This window comes from Tetrao urogallus (assembly GCF_951394365.1).
Source record: "Tetrao urogallus genome assembly, chromosome: 2".
Taxonomy (NCBI): Eukaryota; Metazoa; Chordata; class Aves; order Galliformes; family Phasianidae; genus Tetrao; species Tetrao urogallus.
Genome location: NC_136814.1, coordinates 14920331 through 14942287, shown reverse-complemented (window position 1 = coordinate 14942287; position 21957 = coordinate 14920331). Strand labels below are relative to the sequence as shown.

The following is a 21957-nucleotide window of genomic DNA, read 5'->3' as shown; positions in this document are numbered from 1 at the left end:
CCCAGCTCCCTCAGCTGCTCCCCCTAAGGCTCGTGCTCCAGATCCCTCACAGCTTTACTGCCCTTCTCTGGACACACTCCAGGACTTCAGTGTCTTTCCTGTAGTGAGGGGCCCAGCACCGAACACAGCACTCGAGGCACATCCTCACCAGAACTGAGTACAGAGGGACGATGCCCTCCCTGCTGCTGCTGGCTGTACTGCTGCCGATACAAGCAAGGATGCCATTGATCTTCTCGGCCCTCCGCTACTCAGGGCTGGCGGCGGCGGTTCGAAGCGCTCGGCGCTCGGCAGGGCGGGCTCGTTTCACCCCCCCCTTCCCCCGGTCCCGCCTTTCCCCCGCGGCGGGCAGGCGGTTGTGGCGGGCGCTGCTAACGGCTGTTGGCCGTGCGCGTGCCCGGCGATGTCGAGGAGCTCTCGGGCGGTGCTGGTCGTCACCGCGCTCCTCTCCGCCACCACCATCGCGGCCGTGCACGTCCAGCAGCGGCGGGAGCGTGAGGTGAGCGGGAGCGGGGAGGCAGGCCGGCCGGCCGGCCCGGAGCGGTGTGATGCCCTCTCGTCCGTTCGCGTATTTCTGCCGCTGTCAGGATGGGGCTCGCAGCTCTTTGCGCCTTCTGTGTGCTGTAGTTTCTTCGTTTGCTAACCGATGGCAGGTGCCTTTGGTTGGGGCACCTGATGAGGCCGCTGCTGTGAGCTTCTCTCTCCCAAAATGCACTTCTCACTCACGGCTTCAAGAGGTGCCCGGCAGAAACCTGCCGGGTGCCTTCCCAGATACCGGCACAGGTTGCCCAGAGGCTGCGGATGCCCCTCCCTGCAGGCATTCCAGGCCAGGCTGATGGGGCTGTGAGCAGCCTGCTCTAGGGAGAGATGTCCCTGCCCATAGCAGGGGTTGGAACGAGGTGGTCTTAAAGGTCCCTTTCAACACAAACCGTTCTGTGATTATGGGTAGCAGAGACAGAAAAGCGTAAGTAGGAAACAAAAGAGTAGCTGCAATCTTAAGGCTGTTTACATCTGCTTGGTGACTTAGCTGTCAGTGTGCAAACTGCTCATCAGTGCCGTGTGTCTCATGTATAACAAATGTTCTGGATAAGAGTGCAGCCTGCAAATGAAGTCCCCTGCTGTTTCAAGAGCTTGGCGTAAGCGGGCTGTGGATCTTTAGCCAGCCTTACAGTGAGAGTTTACTAGCTTTATTTTTTTAAATAATAATTAAAAAAAATAAAGAGTGAGACATAAGCAAATCAAGATAAAATGGTGGTTTTTCCTTAAATTTATTTTGCCACCAATTCTCTCCAAGCAGAATAGCACTTTTGGAGAAATTGCTTGGCTTTGGGTAGAGGCTTTGGGCAGAGATACCCGACTGTTACAGGTTGTGTCCATCCTGCACGGTGTGGGAGCTACCAGTGCACCGCAGGGCCTTACGGCTGTAGGAGGTTTGTAGAGGCAGTATGGCACGGTGAGCAGCCCTGCAAGATGGACTGGAGCCCAGGTGGGGTTGGTCAAGTTCACGATCGAACAGGCTGTGATAAACCCTGTCCCTTGTGCTTTCAGAGGCTGCACAGTGGTGTTCTCAGAGATCTGGAGCGACAAAATCAGAAAAGGGAAAACATTCGCCTGCTGGAAGAGCAGATTGCTTTGACAAAGCAGCTTACAGAAGAAAGAGAGAAGATGCTCATGGAAAAGGGATCCCAGCAGTCCTAGGTGGGACCTGACTTGTGAGAGGTTTGATTCAAGGCACTTGGGATGATTGCATTCTAGGTACTTTCAAGTATTTCAGTAAACGAAGATCAGCTGTGGAAGACTGTTTCTTTCAGACACGTTGTATTCCTGTACCAAAAGCTATAGGGCACACACAAAATATTTCTTCCATCACCAGTACTATTGGAGACTTGGCACATCCAGTGTGGATGGACTTGTGAATGTGGGGAGGACAGGCTCCTTGTCATGCAAACCCCATCCTGCTGTAGGCCATGAAGGATGGCTAATAACGTCCACATGAGCGGGCTGCTGAGCCGCCATGACGATGAAGCCACGAGGACTTCGACTTCGGAGGGCTTGGAGGAGGGTGAGGTGGAAGGGGAAACCCTCCTGATTGTAGAGTCTGAGGACCAGGCCTCGGTGGATTTATCCCATGACCAGAGTGGAGACTCACTGAACAGTGATGAAGGTGATGCGTCCTGGATGGAGGAGATGTCCTACTACTGCGAGAAGTGCCAGAAGTGGATTCCAGCAAGTAAGAGGGCTGGCTTTGCTGTTTCTTGTAGCCTTTCCCACGTGCAATTGGCATCACCAGGGTTGTGATTTACAAGGTGTCTGTGCTGTCCTGTATGCTCTGTGTGACTTTTGGTTAGCTATGTCCCGGGGATGGGGTGAAAGTGCTGTCCAGGTGTAGCACAGAGCCCAGCTGCCTCATGCTGCTTGTTCTGTGTGTTGGGCACCTCAACCCATGAGCTGTGTGGGTGTTGTTAGCTGGCGTTCCCTGCAAGAAGGGGGGCTGTCTGCTCTAATTACTGCCAAACAAGGATAGGACATCAGAAATGCACATGCTGCCCTGAGGCCTGTCACTGGCATGCCAAGGGACTTTGGCCAAGTGAGTTGTCCTCTCACTCCTCTCAAAGAAAGAACTCTTTCTGCAAAGGTCTGTGGAGGAACCCTTTGGATGTGGAGCCACTTCTCTTTTTTATTGTTTTCTTCCCTAGTTAGCTTGCTGCATATGTGCAGCATATGGGTAAATCTCAGCACTAATGATTTTCTCATAATGTGAATTCAATTTAGCTTTTGCAGAAGTGTGTCTAGCTTTGGGGGGTGCTTGGAGCAAGCTAGATAACTAGATCCCTTTGCTGTTGCTGCTTGACATAAGGTGTATCCTGCTACCAAAATAGCAGGCTTTACATTAGGAATTCTAAACAGTTGGTTTTATTATTAGATCCAAAACCTAGGTATTGCTAAGCACTGTTTTTTGTTGTTGTTTTGTTACCTAGTTGTTGTGTTTTTATTATTTCTGTGATTAGCATTATGGAACTCTTCATTGTGACACCTATTTCACAGCTGTATCAGAGCTGCCCTTATTAATATCCTAGAACTTGCCACGAGTCTAGTGTAGAAATCCCTCAAGGCATGGTGTAAGCATTGCTAATAATGTGGTGGAGCCAGCATAGTACTGTTAAAATGATGCTGTGCAGACAGTGGGACATATTAGCTTGAAATGTATTAATAATAATAATAATAAAAAGGAATAGAATTAAAGGTAGCATGAGATCTCAGGGCGCTCAATTTAACACTCAGTTTGCTCTGTTTTACAAAGATGGATGTTCCTCTTGTTGCTGTGGAACAGATCCCAAGAGCAGTAATGAAAGAGATGGAACGCTTTTAGAGGCAGACCTTTCCTGTGTATTTCAGAAATGCCATAATCCTCTGTTTCCCTCTCTTCTGATTTTGCTTTCTTTCATCTCTGTTGAGTTTAGGGATCCTGATTTGTTTGTTTGTTTGTTGTTTGCTGTTGAAACAGAATTAGAACATTTAGCTTTTAATGCATGCTACTTTGTATTTGTCTCTACCCCAGTAGATGACATTTATTCAAACTTCTTGCAGGGTTAGCAGATCAGCTGTTTTTTTGTTATTTGTTATCACGTAGAATGGGAAAAATGGCTATTTATTGCAATATATAGATTATTCTTGGGAAGCAAAAACTAATGAAAAATGTGGAGGAAGTCCTTTGGCTGTGTTCAGCTGCGAAGTAGAATGAGACTTTCTAACGCCTGTACTTTTTTGATAGTCACTGCTGGCTGCTGCAACTGTAAAATGAACCCATACCTGACATTACAGCTTGTGCCAGCACTTGTTGGGTACTGCTTGGGTCTTTGGACTCTAGGAAAAGGCAAAAGTGCTTTTCTGCCTGATGTTGTAGGGAATCCAGATCTTTTTTGCAGCTTTTCTTTGTATGGAAGGACTGAAAGTGTGATCTTTTGCCTATTGATTTTAGGTCAACTGAGAGAACAGCTCAGCTATCTCAAAGGAGATAACTTTTTCAGATTTACTTGCTCAGATTGCTCAGAAGATGGGAAAGAACAATTTGAGCGGCTGAGATTAACTTGGCAACAAGTAAGTACAATGTCTGTGCCAGGAGAACGACCACAGCACTTGAGAGAATTGTTGTTTGTTATGTATGTATTACCTAGAAAAGGAGGATTGGGTACAGATGACAAACATATGAGTGAACTGCAGAAATTAATTAGTAGAGGATTGCCTGCAGATTAGAATTTGAGTATTTGGCAAGTAAGTTGCAAGATAATCACACAAACCACATTCCTCCTCTTTTTCCCTCCTCACTCATGTTGCACGTGGATTTCATGGCTTCAGGCAAATTTGGAAAAGCAAAATGCAACTTGGCTTCTAGGCATGAACAGTTTTTTGTATATACAAGCAAATATAAAACTAGTGAGGTGGCAGCACACAAACACAAAGCTTGCCAGTTCCCTGAATGCAAAGCTCTAACTTGGCTGCTTGCTTACTAACAGTTCTTGCTGGATTCTGCAAGTTCAGTCACTTATACACCTGAGCAGTCAAAATATTCTGCATTAGACAGCAACCACTGTGTGGATAGGGTGATGCATGTCTTGCTCCCAGTAAAGTGCAGATTTACTTTGAGGGGCACGCAGGAAGTGCCAGTTGCTTTTGCATAAATAGATTTGATCAAGTGGTAGCTACTGCTCAGCATTAAGTGCTTCCAAATGCTGAGCACTCGGAGGTGTATACAAGACATCTTTCTGCTCTTTGTGACGGAAGTCGTGTGCTGTCTCATAATAGATCATTTCAAACATCAGGTGTAACTTCTGCAGTGCTTTCTGCTGGCATCCTGTGTAGGGCTGCAAGGTGAAAAAGTCAGTGTTGCCAACTGTGCACCAGAGAGCAAAGTCAGCAGCATTATGCTCTGCCCTCTTCAGCAGAATGGAAGGAGGGTGGCATGTCAGAGGGAGAGATGGAATCAGAACTGGTGAAGAGGAAAGTCTCCCTAGGCAGGGACAGGGAGGCGACTGTCCCCATCTATTGTGCCCTTGTGAGGCCCCATCTGGAGTTCTGTGGCCCCAACATGGGAAAGAAGTGCAGCTTTTGGAGCCTTCTCTCCAGAGGAGGGCCACGAAGATGCTCAGAGAGCTGGAGCACCTTTCCTATGGAGACTGGGTGAAGGAACTGAACTCGTTCAATTTGGTGAAGAGAAAGCGGAGAAGAGACCTCGTTGTGGCCTTCCAGCATTTGAAGGGAGTTGATGAATGTGTTGGAAATCAACTTTACATGGGTAGATAGTGATAGGAAAAGGGGGAGTGGTTTTAAACTGAAGGAGGGGAGGTTTAGATTAGATGTCAGGGGGAGGTTTTTTCCTGAGAGTTTGGTGAGGTGCTGGAGCAGACTGCCCAGAGATGATGTGGATGCCTTGTCCTTGTAGGTGTGGCCTGGGCAACCTGATCTAGTATTTGACTTAGTGGCAGCCTGTGCCTGTGACAAAGTACTTGGAACTTGGAGATCTTTGGGGTTCCTTCCAACCCAAGCCATTCTGTGATTTGGAGACAAACTTAATTTTGCATACCAAGAAATATTAGAAGATGTTATGTGATTTTTTTACATAGTTTAGCCTGCGTTCAGTTTAATATGCAACAGTAAATATCTGGGAAGACTCTGCTATGTTTCTGATGAATAAGGTAGTGGGATTGCTTGTCGCAATTCTTTTTGTCTTTTGAAAAAGACTCTTCATACTTGCACACTGCATTCAGATCCCAGTTGCCATATGACTGATTTATCCCACTGCAGAAGTTTGTGTTTCTTCATAAACCTGCATAATTAAGCAGCTTTTATTCCCCTAGGGTGGTGAAATCTCTGGGGGGGGGGGGAAAGACAGAAGAATGTTCATCTAACAATAGAGAGATGAGAAAAGGCAGCATGAAAGAAAGACTGCAGAAATTGCCTGAGAGATATTGCAAAATAAGATATCTATGAGGCTGCAAAGATTTGTGCGCATAGCGTCACACAGTTGGGTGGCAGCTCACCAGGAGAAGCAGAAAAGGTGCACTGGTTTCCACTGCTTTCTGTTCCAGGTTGTCATGCTGGCAATGTACAATTTGTCTCTGGAAGGAACTGGCCGTCAGGGGTACTTCAGATGGAAAGAAGATATTTGTGCTTTTATTGAGAAACACTGGACTTTCTTATTAGGAAACAGGTAAAGATATGCTGTGTCCTGGAAGCTTTGGTTGGTGAGCTGAATGAATTAAAAACTGGTATACGGGTGGGCAACGTGAGCCCTGGTTAGTTAGGGATGTCTCTGTTGAGTCTAGCTAGCCAGAAAATTGAAGTATTTAGTACTAAGAACCTGAATATAGGCATGAGGGGCAATCTTGAGAAAAAATAAGCATTTCTCAATGTGAAGGGGAAAAAAAGCAAAATAAAAAATGTAGCAGTGTAGCTGCATATGTTTTGGAATTATTTCTTATCTTCATTTAGATACTGTATGAACCCACAAAGCTTTTCAGTCTGACTAAATTTTCACAGGGGATGGGCTAATCCTGATGTCATCTGTCTGGACTTGAAAGAAAGAGCTTCAGCAAAGTACTTTGTTCTTCAGCTCCAAAGTTTGTATGATCAAGTTCACGACAAAGGGAAGCTGGGCTTTGTCTTCTAGTTTGTTTTGGATCTTAATAAAATAGCTCTTAATAGGTATTGCACAGTATGGTAAATTCTTTCTCAGTCAGTGTGTACTGAGGAGGAAGCTGTTAGAATGAGAACCCTTCTCATAAATGGTAACTTGTGACAGTGTCTTGTGCCTTGCATAAGTGAATGTTGTGTTATTTTCTAAGCATACTGCCACTGTCAAAATCAAATGTCACTGTTAATGCATGTGCTATGGAGGCAGGAAAAGAATTGAGCAAGCCTATGAAGTTGTGTACTTATTGGTTTCACAGACTTCCTCCTGGCTTCAAGGATTTCTCTGTTGTGAGATCTGGCCTTTCTCCCTATCCAGATTTGTTGTTTGCTTTCATTGCATGCCTGTGCCTCCTTGCTCTGTACCCAGCAATGTTAGTCCCCCTCTGGAAACCAATGGGACCCTGGCAGGAGGGGAGCTGATGGCCAGTTGTCCCTCTCTCAGGGAGCCTTGCCTCTCAGTGTTTGCTGCTGCCTCCTGAGACCTGCCTTATGGGCGAGGTAGTCCCTGCTCCGATTGATTTCAGATGAAATGAGTACTGGCTCGAGTCTGTTGGTTCCCTTCTTTGCCTGGATTAGCCTCTGGTGGAGCAGGGACAGCTAAACCATATGTGTGACAGTTCAGGAACCGCTGTGGTGTTCATACTTGCCAGATCTAGTCGCTCCAGACTCTGAACTGGGACATTTGATGTTAATCTCCCAGGTTTAAAGGGCACTGCAGGGGTGCTAGTGGCAGAATTAGCCTGTCCTCCATCAGATACGTGTATCGCAACTCACTGTCACAAGAAGAAAAATAACATCTCGCTGTGCTCAATTTGTCTGGCGTTTATGGAACGTAGGTATGCAGCACTTTGTCAGAGCCTGTTGATTGTAGGTTGTCCTTTTTCTGAGAAGAAATTCTTTAATCCTTTCTCTGCTGGAGGACTGGAATTGAGGGAGTACGTAATCCCTGCTGTGTCAGTCAGTGCCTGAAGCCCTCTGCCCTTACCATCTCTGAGCAGTGGGGAGGCTTAGGGGTGAAGGCACAGCTGGTGAGTAGGGACCTAACGCTTGTTTCCATATCTCCCACTGTAGGAAAAAGACCTCGACATGGTGGAGCACAGTTGCTGGCTGTCTCTCTGTGGGGAGCCCCTTGTATTTCCGCTCAGGAGCCCAGGAATTTGGAGAACCAGGGTGGTGGAAACTGGTTCATAACAAACCCCCAACAATGAAACCTGAAGGGGAAAAGCTGTCTGCATCCACACTAAAGGCGAAAGGTAACTGTTTCCCAGATGGGATATAGATTCCTAGCTGGGCCAGAGCTGACAGAGCTGGAAAACATGACAAAAGTTTGCTTAAAAGAAAAGCCTTTTATATTTTGTTTCCTTTTTGCAGTGTGCTAACTGATTTAAAGGCTTTTGAGATCTGTGTGGGCTTTTTTGGTGGTGTTTTTTTTCTTTGCAACTGAAATCTGTGATTCTTCTGTTCTTCTTTACCCAAGGGAATGTTTTGTTTTATTTTCATTTTGTTCACACTAAATGCAAATTCCCTTCAGTGTAGAGGAGCAAGAACAGGGTTTAAGTGAGGTTTTAATGATGCACTGACTTTGCTACATGCCTTGAAGTAAATTTCATGTATATCTTGAAAACGGATCCTCTCAAGTTTCAAGGCAGTGTGTTCTTATCACTATATAGTACGTATACAGTGATTGCAGGAGCTAAGTGTATGTTAGAATAAGCAAGCTACTTCTTCAGCAGCTTCAAAGCCACCTCTGGATCCCATCATTACTGTGGAAGGTCTCAGGAAACGGGTGAGCCGCAATCCAGTTGAATCGGCCATGGAGCTGAAGGAGAAGAGGTCTCGCACTCAGGAAGCCAAGGATATTCGGAGAGCCCAGAAGGAGGCAGCCGGCTTCCTGGACCGTAGCACTTCCTCCACTCCTGTTAAATTCTCCAGTCGAGGCCGTCGTCCCGATATTGTCCTTGAGAAAGGAGAGGTGATTGACTTTTCTTCTTTGAGCTCTTCAGACCGCACTCCTCTGACAAGCCCTTCTCCTTCCCCATCTCTGGACTTCTCTGCTCCTGGCACGCCAGCCTCTCATTCAGCTACTCCTAGCCTTCTCTCAGAAGCAGATCTCATCCCTGATGTCATGCCACCACAGGCCCTGTTTCATGGTAAGAGCTGCTGTATTTTTCTCTTAATAATAAGCCGCACATAGTTGTCAAGAAGGAGACGTTAAAAAAAGGAGCTCTCAAAACTGCAGGATTTTTTAAAGTTAAGATGGTTGCAGACTAGTGATACATAGCGAATGCTGGCAGTTCCTTGGGGAGCCAGACCTCATTCTAATCTAGAAGATAGAGAGTAAATCACGTATTGTTGGAAGGAAGGTAGTCATAGAATCACCAAGCTTGGGAAAGTCCTCCAAGATTATCTAGTCCAACCATCCACCTACCGCCAGTATTTCCCCACTAAATCATGTTCCTTAGTACAACACTGAATGTTTCTCAAACACCTCCAAGGACGGTGACTCCATCACCTGCCTTGGCAGCCAGTTCTAGTGCTTGACCACTCTTTTGGAGAAGAAATTTTTCTTTATATCCAACCTCAACCTCCCCTGGATCAACTTCAGGTGATTCCCTCATGACTCATTGAATCACATTCTGCAGAGCAACAAATGCTGTTCGTTTGTGACTTGTAATTGTTACATCGCTTTAAACAAAGCTTCTCCAGGGTATGCTAGCTAAAGATAGAGCTCATCAGTTCACCATTTGATTGTGTTCAGGAATTTTCAGCAACTTAATATTTGAGCTTTACAGCTCAGTGTGTGTGATGTTTTTGGATGCCAAATTGCAAGGTATCTTAGAAGGATCAATTCTGTGTCCCGAAATTGGACTCCTTAATGCATTCTCTGTCCCAAATCTGGAGGCCTGGAGTATACAGAAAATTGAGTCTATTGGGTATCCTACAGTATTGTTCCTTAGCAGAAAAGTTCTGCAAGAGCCCCTTTTGCAATGGGATTTGTATGTTCACGTTTTTCTTCCTGGATTATTATGGTGTTTTGAGCAGATGATGAGGAGATGGAAGGAGATGGAGTCATAGACCCGGGAATAGAGTATGTGCCTCCCCCGAGTGGGACTGCTGGTGCTGGGACCATGATAGCAAGTAGAAAAAAAGTGAAGACAGCTGAGCAGATCAAGCAAGAAGTGGAGAGTGAAGAAGAAAAAACAGAAAGGATGGAAGGTGACAGTGAAGATCCTGAAGAGTCAAACACGCCTCTGCAGTTGAGGGGAAGAGACAAGAGGAAACCACAGCTGGAGAAGGATGCCAAACCCAGAGCTCCCAAGCATACCTCTGTTAGCATCTATGAGGAGAAGCTGCTGCTGAAGAGACTGGAAGCCTGTCCCAATGCCCTGAGCATGACCCCAGAGGCCCGGAGGCTGAGGCGCAAGCTGATAGTCAGGCAAGCCAAGAGGGAAAGGGGGCTGCCGCTTTTTGACTTGGACCAGGTCGTGAATGCTGCACTGCTCTTGGTTGATGGGATTTATGGAGCCAAAGAAGGTGTTTCCAGGTCCCCAGTAGGGCAAGCGACCTACAGAACTACGAGTCAAGACTTCAGGATCTTGGACAGATACCAAGTGAGTGCCATTAAATCTAAGCGATCCTTTGACTCTGGTTGTTTTAGAGTTTTTGCTGCAAGCAGCAGCATCACCTTTTGAATATCTGGCCTGGGAAGTTGAAAGATGTATGTGAACAAGGCTTACTATGACTTGGAGCTGTGTACCTGCTGATTATTTCACAAGCTCCATTTTTTTCTCAGGAAATGCTCAGTCAGCACAGCTGTCTGTCAGTATAAGTACCACAGATTTCTATGTATTTGTACTCCAGTCCTGCCCAATAAACCATGGTGGTACCCAACTATTCTTTCATGCCATGTAGGAAAGAGGTTACCTGGAGTGCTTCGCTGTGCAGTAAGTGCAGCTCGAGCTACGGCTGCTGAATCTGTGAGTGCATTGCAGTTCCTCTGAGGTGGGACAGTCATCCCGGGGGCCAGATCATCCTGTTGTAATGAGAGGCCCTTTTTCTTTCTGTTATTATGATTCCCTTGTGTTAAGTCATTGACTAGTTTTCCTGAAATGTTCTGAATTTTTTTTGTATGTGCAGACAGTGCTGCCTGCCATGAAGGGATATCGACAGCAGACAACAAAGTTCCTGTATCGACTGGTAGGGTCAGAAGACCTGCTGCCAGACCACAGCATTGTCAGTCCTTACACATCTCGTGTCCTGAAACCGTACATCAGGTACAGGTGGCCAGAGGTTGAATTTGCTCTTCGCTTTGGAAACAACAGCCTACCTTTTGTGGCCTCTGAGCAAGAGGTGTTCTTGAGGGAGAGGGTGCTTTTCTTCTGGGCAGCCATCCTCGCTCACTGCTGTACAATTCAGTATCCTGTGGTAACTTTGGAAAGATAGTTTTGTTTAGCTGAATAATTAAACTGGCATTAGAAAGGGGAGTCTCCAAGGGAAGAGGGGGCAGGGCAGAGGAGGAACCATGGTTCTTAGGTGCAAGTTGTGCCTGCTCTTGGGTCAGACCCATAATATCCTTGGTGCTGCCATAAAGTCTGCCTCAATGTGCTTTGGATCGAAGTGTTCTGATCTCTGACACAACAGTGCTATTGCTGAGCAATATGCTGTGTTCCCACATGAATGGAAGACTGTTCTTTTGTTCCAAGTAGAGCATGTCAGAAAATATTTTATGGACTGCAGTGGCATTGTTCCTCATTTGCCTTCTGTGTTTGCTTTTCATGTTAATTGGCAGGCGTGATTATGAGACAAAGCCCCCCAAACTGAAGCTGCTGGCACAAATCTGGGCGTATCCACACAGGAATGATCTCAGCTGGAAGGCTGAGCCAGAAGCACCCATTGATTACTGCTACGTTCGCCCTAATCACATCCCTACTATAAACTCTATGTGCCACGAATTCTTCTGGCCTGGTAAGATTCCTTCGATGCTTGGTTTTCTAAGAAGGAAGTGGTTTTGTTCAGAAAAGAAAGCATTCTGGGGCCAAACTTTTCTTCAGTTGGTGTCTGGCTCAGTTCTTAAAAAACCATTATCTGACATCATAGGAATGTGGTTGAGATGGAGACGTGGGTTTGGTGTCTTTGTCTTTTGAGATCATTTAGAACTGGGCAATTAGGCCCCAATTAGCACAGCACTTAAAGAAATAGGTTATTTTGAGTAACATCACTGATGCCAGTAGAAATAGTCAGTTACTAAAATAAAGGAACCAGTTGAACCTTTTGCTGTGGAGGTTTGGGAGTGGGCTGAATGTAAACAATTTTATACCATAGGTCTAATGCTCATTGAAGTGAAATCTAGGAATCACACTACTACAAGTTTCAGTGTTGTGTTTATTTCTTCAAGGCTTGATATTTGCAATGTATGAGAGAGTTTGAATATTGATTTTTATGTATCATCTCTTTAATTGTAAGATCCCTGGGGCAGTGGCTGCCCTTTATTGGGTGGAGTTGGGGCAACAGTTAGACTGTAGCCTCTAACTCTTGTGAAATAACAGCAGTGAAGCTTCTGATTAGAAGTCAACACTGCAGAGTAATTTGGAAAAGCCCAGTGTAAACAGTCCACGCCTTTATTCCAAATAACTGTTTGCTTTACATTTTGATTTGCAGATAATGATTCAACGTTGGTTGTAGTTCAGCTGTGCTCCTAAGCTGCAGTCAGGATCAGAGCTCTTTGTGCTACTTATTGTTCAAACTGTACATTCCAGGGGAAGATGGCTTGTGAAAGGCAAGATATGCCAAGTTGGGAGCTCACAAGATACGGCAGTCCTGACAGAGACAGAACCCTTTTGTCATAGTCTATCCTCTTTTGATAATGCATTTGAAGTTCTGGCCAAGTTGGGTTGCGCATTCATCAAGCTTTTCAGGACTCACCTTGTCTTATTTAACATAAGGAGCATGGGTGTGTTCCACCCTACTAGGGACTGTGCATCATTAAATCAGAAAGCTGACACTCCCAGTCTCTAAAATTCAAAATCTTTTCCAAGGTGTAAATTTTCTGAGGCTGGGGCTATAATATTATTGCACCTTGATCTGTTTTAGCAGGAGATGTAAAGCACAGTGTCTGTGTGGGCACCAGAGGTTTAGTTTACGCTGGGCTGGTGCAGCTGATTAGCTGGGGATGGGATGCACGGCTGGGGGGATGTCATAGCAGTGGTGTTCAGAGAAATAGAATCATTTAGATTGGAAAAGACTTTACAAGATCATGAAGGCCAGCTGTCAACTTGACCTATCAGGTGCACTGTCATTGAACTGTGTTTAGTGCGCTTCAGTGCACTCAGTGCCTTCTAGTAGTGACACTGTCTTGCCGACTGAGTTCTTTAGTCACAGGCACTTCCCCAGGTGGGGTGAGTCCAGACCTTAGTTCTTACACATCTCTAAGTCCTTCCTGTCAAAACTTTTCTTGTTTATCTCAAGGCAGAAACAAGCTGAGGAGTAGTTACCTCAAATGAGCTGAAGTGAAGCAAGATTCCTCTTTGTTGTCTCTCATGGTATCTTGTGCCTTCATGCCCCAACGGGAAACATCTCCTGAGCAGACGAGTGGTAAACTGTACTGAGCTAAGCGTCCTCCTGCGGGTACGGCACTGCTGCACCACCACCAGAGCACTCAGGGCAGTAGTGTTCCTGTACAGACATGCTCTGAGGCACTTCACAGTCAATTGCAGCCTTGAGATAATTAACGCTGCTCCCTATTGCCAATCAATTCCTCCTACGTCTTACTCCACCCGTCTTACTCTCGAGCAAGAAAATAATTCACCCACTTTTTTAAGCCTAGCGCTTTCTGAAGTCTCACATCTCATTATGAGTGATAAACATTACTGCAGAACGTACTCTGCTGTTTTGTTACCCCCTGTTACAGGAATATTTCAGATTGCCTATGTGAGGCTGAAATAGACAGTGTGATCCTGCACCTCGTGTAGGGCCTGTCTATGCAGACAAATTACCGAGCACTTCTCTGTGCTGTGAGCTAAATGCTTGGCCCTGGCATGCTGTCTAGATGCTCTTAGGCTGCACCAGCCATGTGATTGGGTAAGGTTACAAACTCCACACAGAAGCCAGCTGGTGCACTCTGTGTTGCTCCCCTTTGCTTGCAGACAGGTCCTTTGGCATTTGCCGGTTGCGGTAGTAACGGTGTGTGTCTGCCTGGTGCTGGCAGGCACAGATGGGTGAAGTAAGCCCTTGTCCTTCAGTGTTACTGCGGCCCCAAGAGCTGTAGGCAAAGGGGATCCCAGATTTACTGGGACCTGATCCAGAAAATATTTGCATATGTGCAAGTGTCTTAATCCATATACGTGTTTAGGACTGGATCCAACAGACTGCTGATACGGCTCAGGATACAAACCAAGGAAAGATTAATTGGGTACTGAGATTGTTATTAATTTTTAAAATATTTTTTAAACCATTCCTTTTTTGATTTTGAGTTTTACCTTTAGCTAATTTGGCTTTAGTTTATTTCTCCAGAACAGGTAAGCAGGTTTTTCCCCCTTGTGCATTCTAACTGCTGTGTCCATTGTTACCAGTGGCAAAAGTCTCATCTTGTTTAAGTGTTTGGTTGAAACATCTGTCAATCACAGGGCTTGGAAATGGATAAGAGGAAGAAATCAAGTAACTGGGCTTAAAAATCTAAATTTCCATGCAAGTGTGACAGTGTAGCCCTGCTTTCCATTTGGTTTGTAGTGCTTTCAACTGTTTATTTCTTTTTTTGTAGGAATTGATTTGTCAGAATGCCTACAGTATCCAGACTTCAGTGTTGTTGTCCTTTACAAAAAAGTTATCATTGCCTTTGGCTTTATGGTGCCAGATGTGAAATACAATGAAGCTTACATCTCTTTTCTGTTTGTTCACCCTGAGTGGAGAAGAGCTGGAATTGCAACCTTCATGATTTATCATCTTATCCAGGTAATTAAAAAAACAAAAACAAAAAGAATCCCATGTCTTTGCTAAAGCACCAGCTCTCCCTTCTTCCTGGTATGTACGTGTGCACATGTTCAAGAGTAGGTAGTGCTGTGTTCCCCCTTTCCCCTTGCCCTTTGTTTGCTCATATAGCTGCACAGATTGTCAGCATGTAGGAAGATTTATGGGGGGAAGTTACTTGAAAAGCAGAAACTGAAATGTGCTTAGAAGACTAACTGTGGTGCTAAGGTCCTCGGAATTAGTGAGGTGATGGGGTCTTTTGGGATTAGCTGTGCTTATTCCAGTGGTCAGTAGTTCCCATAACAGCAATCTTGTAAATTTGGGAACGGAAGGGAAAAATAGTGCTAATATTGCAGTTGGTATATATGGCATTTTTTTCTTATCTACACCTGGAAGCTTATTCCATGACCAGTGCAGTTGTGTTAAATCACTTAACTGGTCCTAGTCGTTCTCCTTCACTTCTAATATGCTGGATAAAATCCAGCGGAGCTGAAGATAAAGAATAAGTGTTTGCAACCTCATTCATATTTGTTCAGACCAGCTTGTACCAGGCTTTGTTGCACAAGGACACTTGGGAAAATTAATCTGAGCTAACTAAGGACAACTCCTTAAAAGTTAAAGGAGTTAAGCTTCATGAAACCACTGAATGAATGCTCTTATTAAGGTGTCCTTAATTCCGTTACTTTCTTGAATTGAATTGCATGAAAGCCAGTGTAATTTTGAGTAAGGGTACAGACAGATGTCCTTATCAGAGCCCAGCTGTACTTCCTCAGGACCCAGTTTTAGCACTCCCTGAGCTCTCTTGGCAGAGCTGCTGTTGTGAAGTGTTCCTTAACTTGGTTTAGTTAAGTTGCACTAGCAAGAGCTCACCATTGAAACTGCTTTCACTAATGTTTATTTGGTTAAAGAGAGAATGAGCTCTAGCAGATCTGTAGAAACAGTGATTTGTACCTCAGAAAAGCAGTTTCTACTGCGAGTAGCTCTTCTTGGCCACCCATGGGTAATTCTACCAGCAAAGCTTTCTGCAGTGCCCACCTCTCACTGGTTGTTAGATTGTGTCAGCACATAGGGCAGTCTATTTTAAATTCACCCCTTGCCTTTCCTGAACATCTCCACCTTAAAGCGTTTAACTAAATTGCTGTGAACTGTAGACAGCTGATGTGAGATGTCAACTCCCAGTGGGAACAGGCATGGGAGGTGAGCTGAGGTTTGCAGGGATCCAGCAGCTGGACTCTTTCCTGGCTGGGATGTGTTTGCAAGTCAGCTGTGCAAAATCACCACAAATATTTTTAGGACCCATCGCAGCCAGTTAATTCTAATTCTACTTTCAGGTGAACTAGCAAAAAAGCTTATCGTGTTGAGGAGAGCCAAGTAGGGCTGAGGCTGATTGGACTCACTAGCAATGAGACATCACTGTTGTGCGTTTGGCTCATGTTAGATTTATTTTTGCATTGCTGCACATTTGTCAGTGGTAGACAGCATGGGCTGACACCAGTGGCTGTTCTCTGTAGCTAAGGCCACCTTTGTGCACTGTTTGGATGGAGGGTAGTGTTTCATTCTCTGCAGGTAAAGATCAATGTGCTTATTTTGGGGATGATTTATTGGGAACAGCATAATCTAACAAAAAATGCTTTGAAGCAAATAGTGCTTTGATGATGGACTTGTTTTCAGAAATCACCTTCTAATGCATCTGGCCCAGAGTGCCAAAGTATATCTTCTTGATGATCTCAGCCTCTTTTTCCCCAAGGTGGTTCCTGAGTATTTCAGTTTGTTGTTTTTTTTCTTTTCCTTAAATCCTGATGAGAGCTTTTCACTTGGAATGATATGCTGTGTAGAATTCTTTGAGTGCTGTTACTACTTAAAGTTACCACATGTTCAACATATATAGGATGCTATTAAAGCACTAAAGGAAAGCAGGAAACATTGTGATATTATTAGTTTATCAGAGAGAAAGGTGCCCAGTATGACCTTGGATCTTTATGGTAACTTCAGCAATGCCAATTGCTGTCAGAACTGAATTCTCCTGTCTTCTCAGGAGATGCGTGCCATGCCCTGCAGGATGGGAGAGAAGCTGGGTGTTATGTGGAGGAATTCCAGTGTGACAGCCCAGAGGTGCACTGGCGTTATAGCACAGTCCCAGAGAGTTCAGCCCTGTTTGCTAATGGGGAGGAGCACAGCACTTGATCCTTTGGCATGTTTTGTCTTTTCTTCAGGCTGTTGTCACTAAGTATTTGAGATTAGTGCAGTACACTGAGATTATTTTTAATTAACAATTACTTAGAAATTGACAATGGGAAGCTTACAGATGAGAATCCAAAGCTTTGAATTCATTGTCAGAGTCCGTGTTTCCCAGAAACAAAGGCTTTGAGGAAGAGCAGTATTGCCTTCATGTTTCAGCTGGTGCTATGTGTGAAAATGTCTGTGTTGAGGCCTAGGATTTTTCTCACACTTTCTCAGTAACTTAAATACCAAAGCTGATGAATCTCTTCACCTCCGCATTTCCCCAGAGGCTTTTCATTCTCTTGCTGTGATGCTTTTTTTTTTTTTTTTTTTTCTCCTCCCCTGCCAGACCTGCATGGGCAAAGATGTAACCCTTCACGTCTCTGCAAGCAACCCCGCCATGCTGCTCTACCAAAAATTTGGATTTAAGACTGAAGAATACATTTTGGATTTTTATGACAAATATTATCCCTTGGACAGTAAGGAGTGCAAGCATGCATTCTTTCTCAGACTGCGGCGCTGATCTACCAGAGCCACTGGGGGATCTGTGAAAAGCCCAGCCTGTCGAGCAAGGTATGACTGTGGCTTTCAGCAGAGGATGCTGGCTGTCACATGAGAGCTGGAATGCACATTGGCCTTTTTTGATAGGACTTCTAATATCCACAGTGCTATGTTGTGTGCTGCAAGTGCAATCCAAGAGGATTGATTCACACTCTCTGAGGGACAGGCCCAGAAATGCCAACAGAAACATGCTGAAGCCACTGAAAGACAGAGATTCTTATGCAGTTTTCCTGACGCTGTGGAGATTGCCACTGGAGAAAAAGGGAGGAAAAAAAAAAAACCCCAAAAAACAAAAACACCAGAACTTGTCACTTCAGAGGAGCCCCATGGATTTCAAATTTTGAAACCTATCCCAAGTTACAGGGTTTTTGTTTATGTTTTGTTTATGGAAAATGAACATCTAAACTTAAGTCATCTACAGTGTTTCTGTGATTTGATTGCTCTGTTAGGAGCCACGTCTTGAATCCATGAAGGGGAATCCAATATCAGTGACATAGTTGGATTCTGACTTTAGGAAAGCTCTGCATGGGCCAGAATAGCAATACTGAGGCTGTGTTTTAGAATAATGAAGTGTGTGTGAACTTGCGTGATCCTAAGTAGAAGACCCAGAGGAGATGTCTTTGTTCTGCTCCTTGCCTGTGGCCTTCTTCACCCTTGTTGACTCTGTGCTCATTGTGAAGTTCTTGTAACACGCAGTGTTTTGAGTTCAGGAACAAGATGTCAGGTGGGTTTGTAGCTAGGTGAGATAGAATACAGTAGCTGCTACACGAGCTCTTTGAGATCTTACAGCCTATCTGCCAGTTCTTGATACTGAAGATCAGCCTTTTGGGCTCACCTCTAACCACAGAGCCAGCCTCACAGGCTCCAGCCAGTATCTGCCTCCTCCTGCTGTAGACACTCTGGCTAGAAGAAAGCAGGAGCAAAAGTCAGTGGTTAAGTTTGAAATTCAGGCTCTGGTTTGTAGAAGCAACCTGTTTGTAGCTTGGAGAGAGAGAGCAGAGGTGAGCTGGTTCCAGTTCACTGAAGTGTTTAGACTCTGTTTTCATGGCTCAAAGTAAAGAGGAGAGCAAAGAATAAAAAATAATAGCCAAGAATTTAAGGAAAAACAAAATACAACAGTTAGTCAGATACCAGGGTATACCAGCCCTTTTATACACTTCAGCAGCAGCTTTCTCTCTGATTTTTTTCTTTTTTTTTTTTTTTTTTTTACTGCAGAAGAGCAGGAAGTTGGCACTTCTCTCTGCTTTCTGACTGAAGGCTGTCAGTGTGTTTTAAGTATGAATCATATTCTCTGCCTTGTTCCTTTTGCATCAAGACCCACAGAGAGCTGCACGACAAATATATGTTTTAAATCTACTGTGTATACCTTTTAGGTACTTGGCTATTGTATTGCCTTAATGGACTCTTCATGTTGGTAGCAGCAGGAAGGTGGACATGTAGTATGCTTTTGTGTAGCCGATGTGTATCTCCATCCAATCAAAAACAGTGTTAGTGGGAGGAAATAAGAACCCATCCAAGAACTGTGACCTAACATCCATGCACATTTCAGCCTGCTTGATGACTGTGAAAATTTTCCATGTTACTGGTGTTAGGAATTAGCTGTACTTGGAAAGGAAAAAAATGTCTTTTTGAATGGAATTAAAGTAAAGCCCTTCCCTTGAAAGAGCCTATCTGTAGTTATCCTGTTTGCTAAGCTGACTTTCTGTTGTCTTTCTGCACTTGGCAAACCAAATTATGGCAAATAGAGGGATGCCTCCTGCTTCTCTAAGGCAAAATTCCACAGGAGCGCTGGCAGGATTCCCCTGCAGCTACTTGGGCATCCACTCAGAGGCCGTGCATTCAGGACCTAGCAGGCTCTATCCTTGCTGGCCAGAGCAGGCATAAAAGATTATCTGTAGAAGAACAGTTCTGCACCACATTCTCAAAGGTGGCTTTTAAGAGTTTGAGGAGCTTCTGGAATGGACTCAGTAAAGGTTATAGGGGCTGGAGATAGCTATCGCTGTTCTGCAGGCTGAGGAGCAAGAAATTGCTCTGCAGCTTGAAGGAGGAGATGACTTGTTTCATGCTTATTTGCCTCTATTTCTTGAAAAATCAGCCACTTGCCTGTTGTATTTGTTGCATTCCACATCTGTGGGACTGTAGCCTTTAGTTTTGATCCCTTGGTATTATTTTAACGTGTTCTGGGAAACTGTACCCTGTTCCTTAGTGTTGCCTGTGAAAGTCTCAAATGGCTTTGAACTGTTCCCTATGAAGTCCTTTCCTGTTGATCCTAATGGCTTTAGTGAGAAGAAAGTGCAGCTGTCTTAAAGATTGTGTTGCTGGTAGTTTGGGCAAAAACAAATGGCGATGATCTAAAAAGGCATTTGTGACTGGTGAAGGGATCCCAGCAAACCAGATCTGAAGGGCACTGATGAAGCTGGCAGTACCTGTTCAGAATGCAGGTGGGGCATATCTTGGATGCTCAAGATGTCTGTTACAGATGATATCTACTCTGCTGGCTGTGTGGGTGAGCACAGCACGCTAAGGAGGTACTATTTGAGCAGAAATTCACCCCTTGCTTTCAGCATGAGTCTTCTGAGGGTGAGATGATGGGGCCAGACTCTTAACAGGCACTGCGTGAGATCAGGTGTGTGCTCACATACGGGCTGGTAGCCCTGTGAAAACACACCAGGGCTGACAGAGAGCTCTGCCTGCCCTCGCTTGATGAGCACCAGGATGAGGGAGCTTTTGACGCAGCTGTAAAGCAGCTGCAGCAAAGCTGAGCACCAGATGTCATTTGTGCCTCTTGACATATTGCTGTTACGTGGGAGCGGAGGCTGAGCACAGCGAAGCCCAGACCTCTCCAAGCGCTTGTGTGTGCTTTGATGCTTCGCAATCGGGGAGCTGCTAGAGATCAGCTTGTCCTGCCCGTTCCTCAGCGCTGGGTGGGCGTTAAGTTTCGCTCCGCCCTAAGCCACGCCGGCAAGGTGGCTGCCGCCCCGACGCGGACTACATCTCCCAGCAGCCCCCGCGCCGCTCCGTTCCCGCCCTGCCCCGCGCGGCCAACAGCCGCCGTTTGAAAAATGGCGGCTTACGCTGAAGCGCTGCCCGAGGAATGGCTGGTCTACCTCGTCTCCACCCGCGCCGCCACCTTCCGCAACTGGCCCTTCACCGAGGGCTGCGCCTGCACGCCCGAGCGGGTGAGCCTTCCCGGGCGGAAGCGGAGGGATGGGGGTGGGAGGGGGGCGGCGGGGTCCGGGTGGCGCTGACGGCCTTGGCTGTGCCCGCAGATGGCGGCGGCGGGCTTCGTGCATTGCCCTAGCGAGAACAGCCCCGACGTGGTGCAGTGCTTCTTCTGCCTCAAAGAGCTGGAGGGCTGGGAGCCCGACGACGACCCGCTGTGAGTGGGGGGGCGGGGCCGGGCCGGGGAAGGGAGCGGGCGCCGTTACGAACTTGTTGGGCGTTGTTTTTGTGTTTTTTTTAGGGAGGAACACAAAAAGCACTCCGCGGGCTGCGCTTTTGCCGCTCTTCAGAAAGATCCCGCTAAGCTGACAGTGCAGGAGTTCTTGAAGCTGGATAAAAAGCGGGCCAAAAACGTAATTGTACGTACCCCTCGGCAGCGTGCTGTTTCCCTTACCGCCGAGGCTGGAAGAGCTGTTTGCTTTCCAGCCCCGGCTCCCTGCTGCCGCCCTGCCCTGCCCTGCTTCCAGCCCTTATGGGGCCCTGGTACCGACTGGTGCCCCGTGCAGTAAGGCAGCATAAGGCTTTGTTTTCACTTGCAGAAAAAAGCGATTTCTCAGAAGGAGACTGATATCGAAGATGTAGCCAAGGACGTGCGGCACACGATAGAGAACATGGGCCCTTAGGCTCCTGTGCTGGGTGTATGTGCCTTGACACTGCCATGCTGTCTGAAAAGCTGTTTCCTGGGACCACTTCTGCAATGGCCACACCTCTGAGTAGCAAAACAGCGCTGAATTCTTCTTTACTTATCTGAGTCTGTCTGAGAAGTACCTGGGATGTGGTGCATTGCATAGATTGTCTTTTTCAGCAGGGATTCTTTTATTCTTCCGTTACTGGTGCTTTTATTTGTTCTTTTTTAAATTCTGTTTTGTAAACTCAGTTCTTCCCATTTGAGAAGTGCTGGTAGCCCTGCTGCAAAAACTTGTGAGAGCTAGCAGACCTTTCCATTTTTGTACTGAATGCTACTGGTACTTATGGTTACTTTTAGAAATAAAAAGGATTGAAACTCCTTTAGGGACATATGATTGTGGTGTCAAATAATGTCTAGTAATACCAAACCATAGTGTGCTTAGTATCCTTACAAGTTTTTGTTAGACTTGGCTGTTGTCTCATGTAGAAGCATTTATAAGTAAAAGAGGAAGGCAATGCAGCAAACTGAATGCAGTTTTAACCTCACAATGGAAAAATAATGGTATCAAAGCCCAGTTTGCAGTGCTGTTGCTCAGGTATCAGACTGTCTTTAGTAGCATTCACCAGGTTGCCTTGAAATGTTGCTGTGCCTTGTAAGACAAGGTTGGTCATTCTCTT

At 45.7% G+C, this 21957-nt stretch overlaps 3 protein-coding genes across 4 annotated transcripts; all 3 read left to right on the top strand.

Annotated features, from left to right (window-relative positions):
* Nucleotides 1–400: 400 nt before the first annotated feature.
* PET117 (PET117 cytochrome c oxidase chaperone) lies at nt 401–1695 on the top strand (the record flags this gene model as incomplete). The annotated part of the gene is made up of 2 exons (XM_079532438.1): nt 401–496; nt 1546–1695. The coding sequence occupies 2 exons, from the start codon at nt 401–403 to the stop codon at nt 1693–1695; spliced, it is 246 nt and encodes an 81-aa protein (XP_079388564.1).
* A 276-nt stretch (nt 1696–1971) lies between these two features.
* On the top strand, nt 1972–17392 carry KAT14 (lysine acetyltransferase 14; the record flags this gene model as incomplete). 2 transcript variants are annotated; one of them, XM_079550496.1, is made up of 10 exons in its annotated part: nt 1972–2227; nt 3977–4095; nt 6084–6205; nt 7759–7940; nt 8421–8837; nt 9730–10298; nt 10825–10961; nt 11477–11652; nt 14444–14634; nt 17219–17392. In XM_079550496.1, 10 exons carry the CDS (start codon nt 1972–1974, stop codon nt 17390–17392), a joined length of 2343 nt encoding a protein of 780 aa, XP_079406622.1. The 2 variants fall into 2 exon arrangements, with proteins under 2 accessions (XP_079406622.1, XP_079406621.1); XM_079550495.1 differs by having other exon boundaries at nt 8418–8837.
* Nucleotides 17393–20492: 3100 nt separating this feature from the next.
* Nucleotides 20493–21275, top strand: BIRC5 (baculoviral IAP repeat containing 5; the record flags this gene model as incomplete). Its single annotated transcript, XM_079532430.1, has 4 exons — nt 20493–20609; nt 20700–20809; nt 20894–21011; nt 21192–21275. 4 exons carry the CDS (start codon nt 20493–20495, stop codon nt 21273–21275), a joined length of 429 nt encoding a protein of 142 aa, XP_079388556.1.
* Nucleotides 21276–21957: the final 682 nt, after the last annotated feature.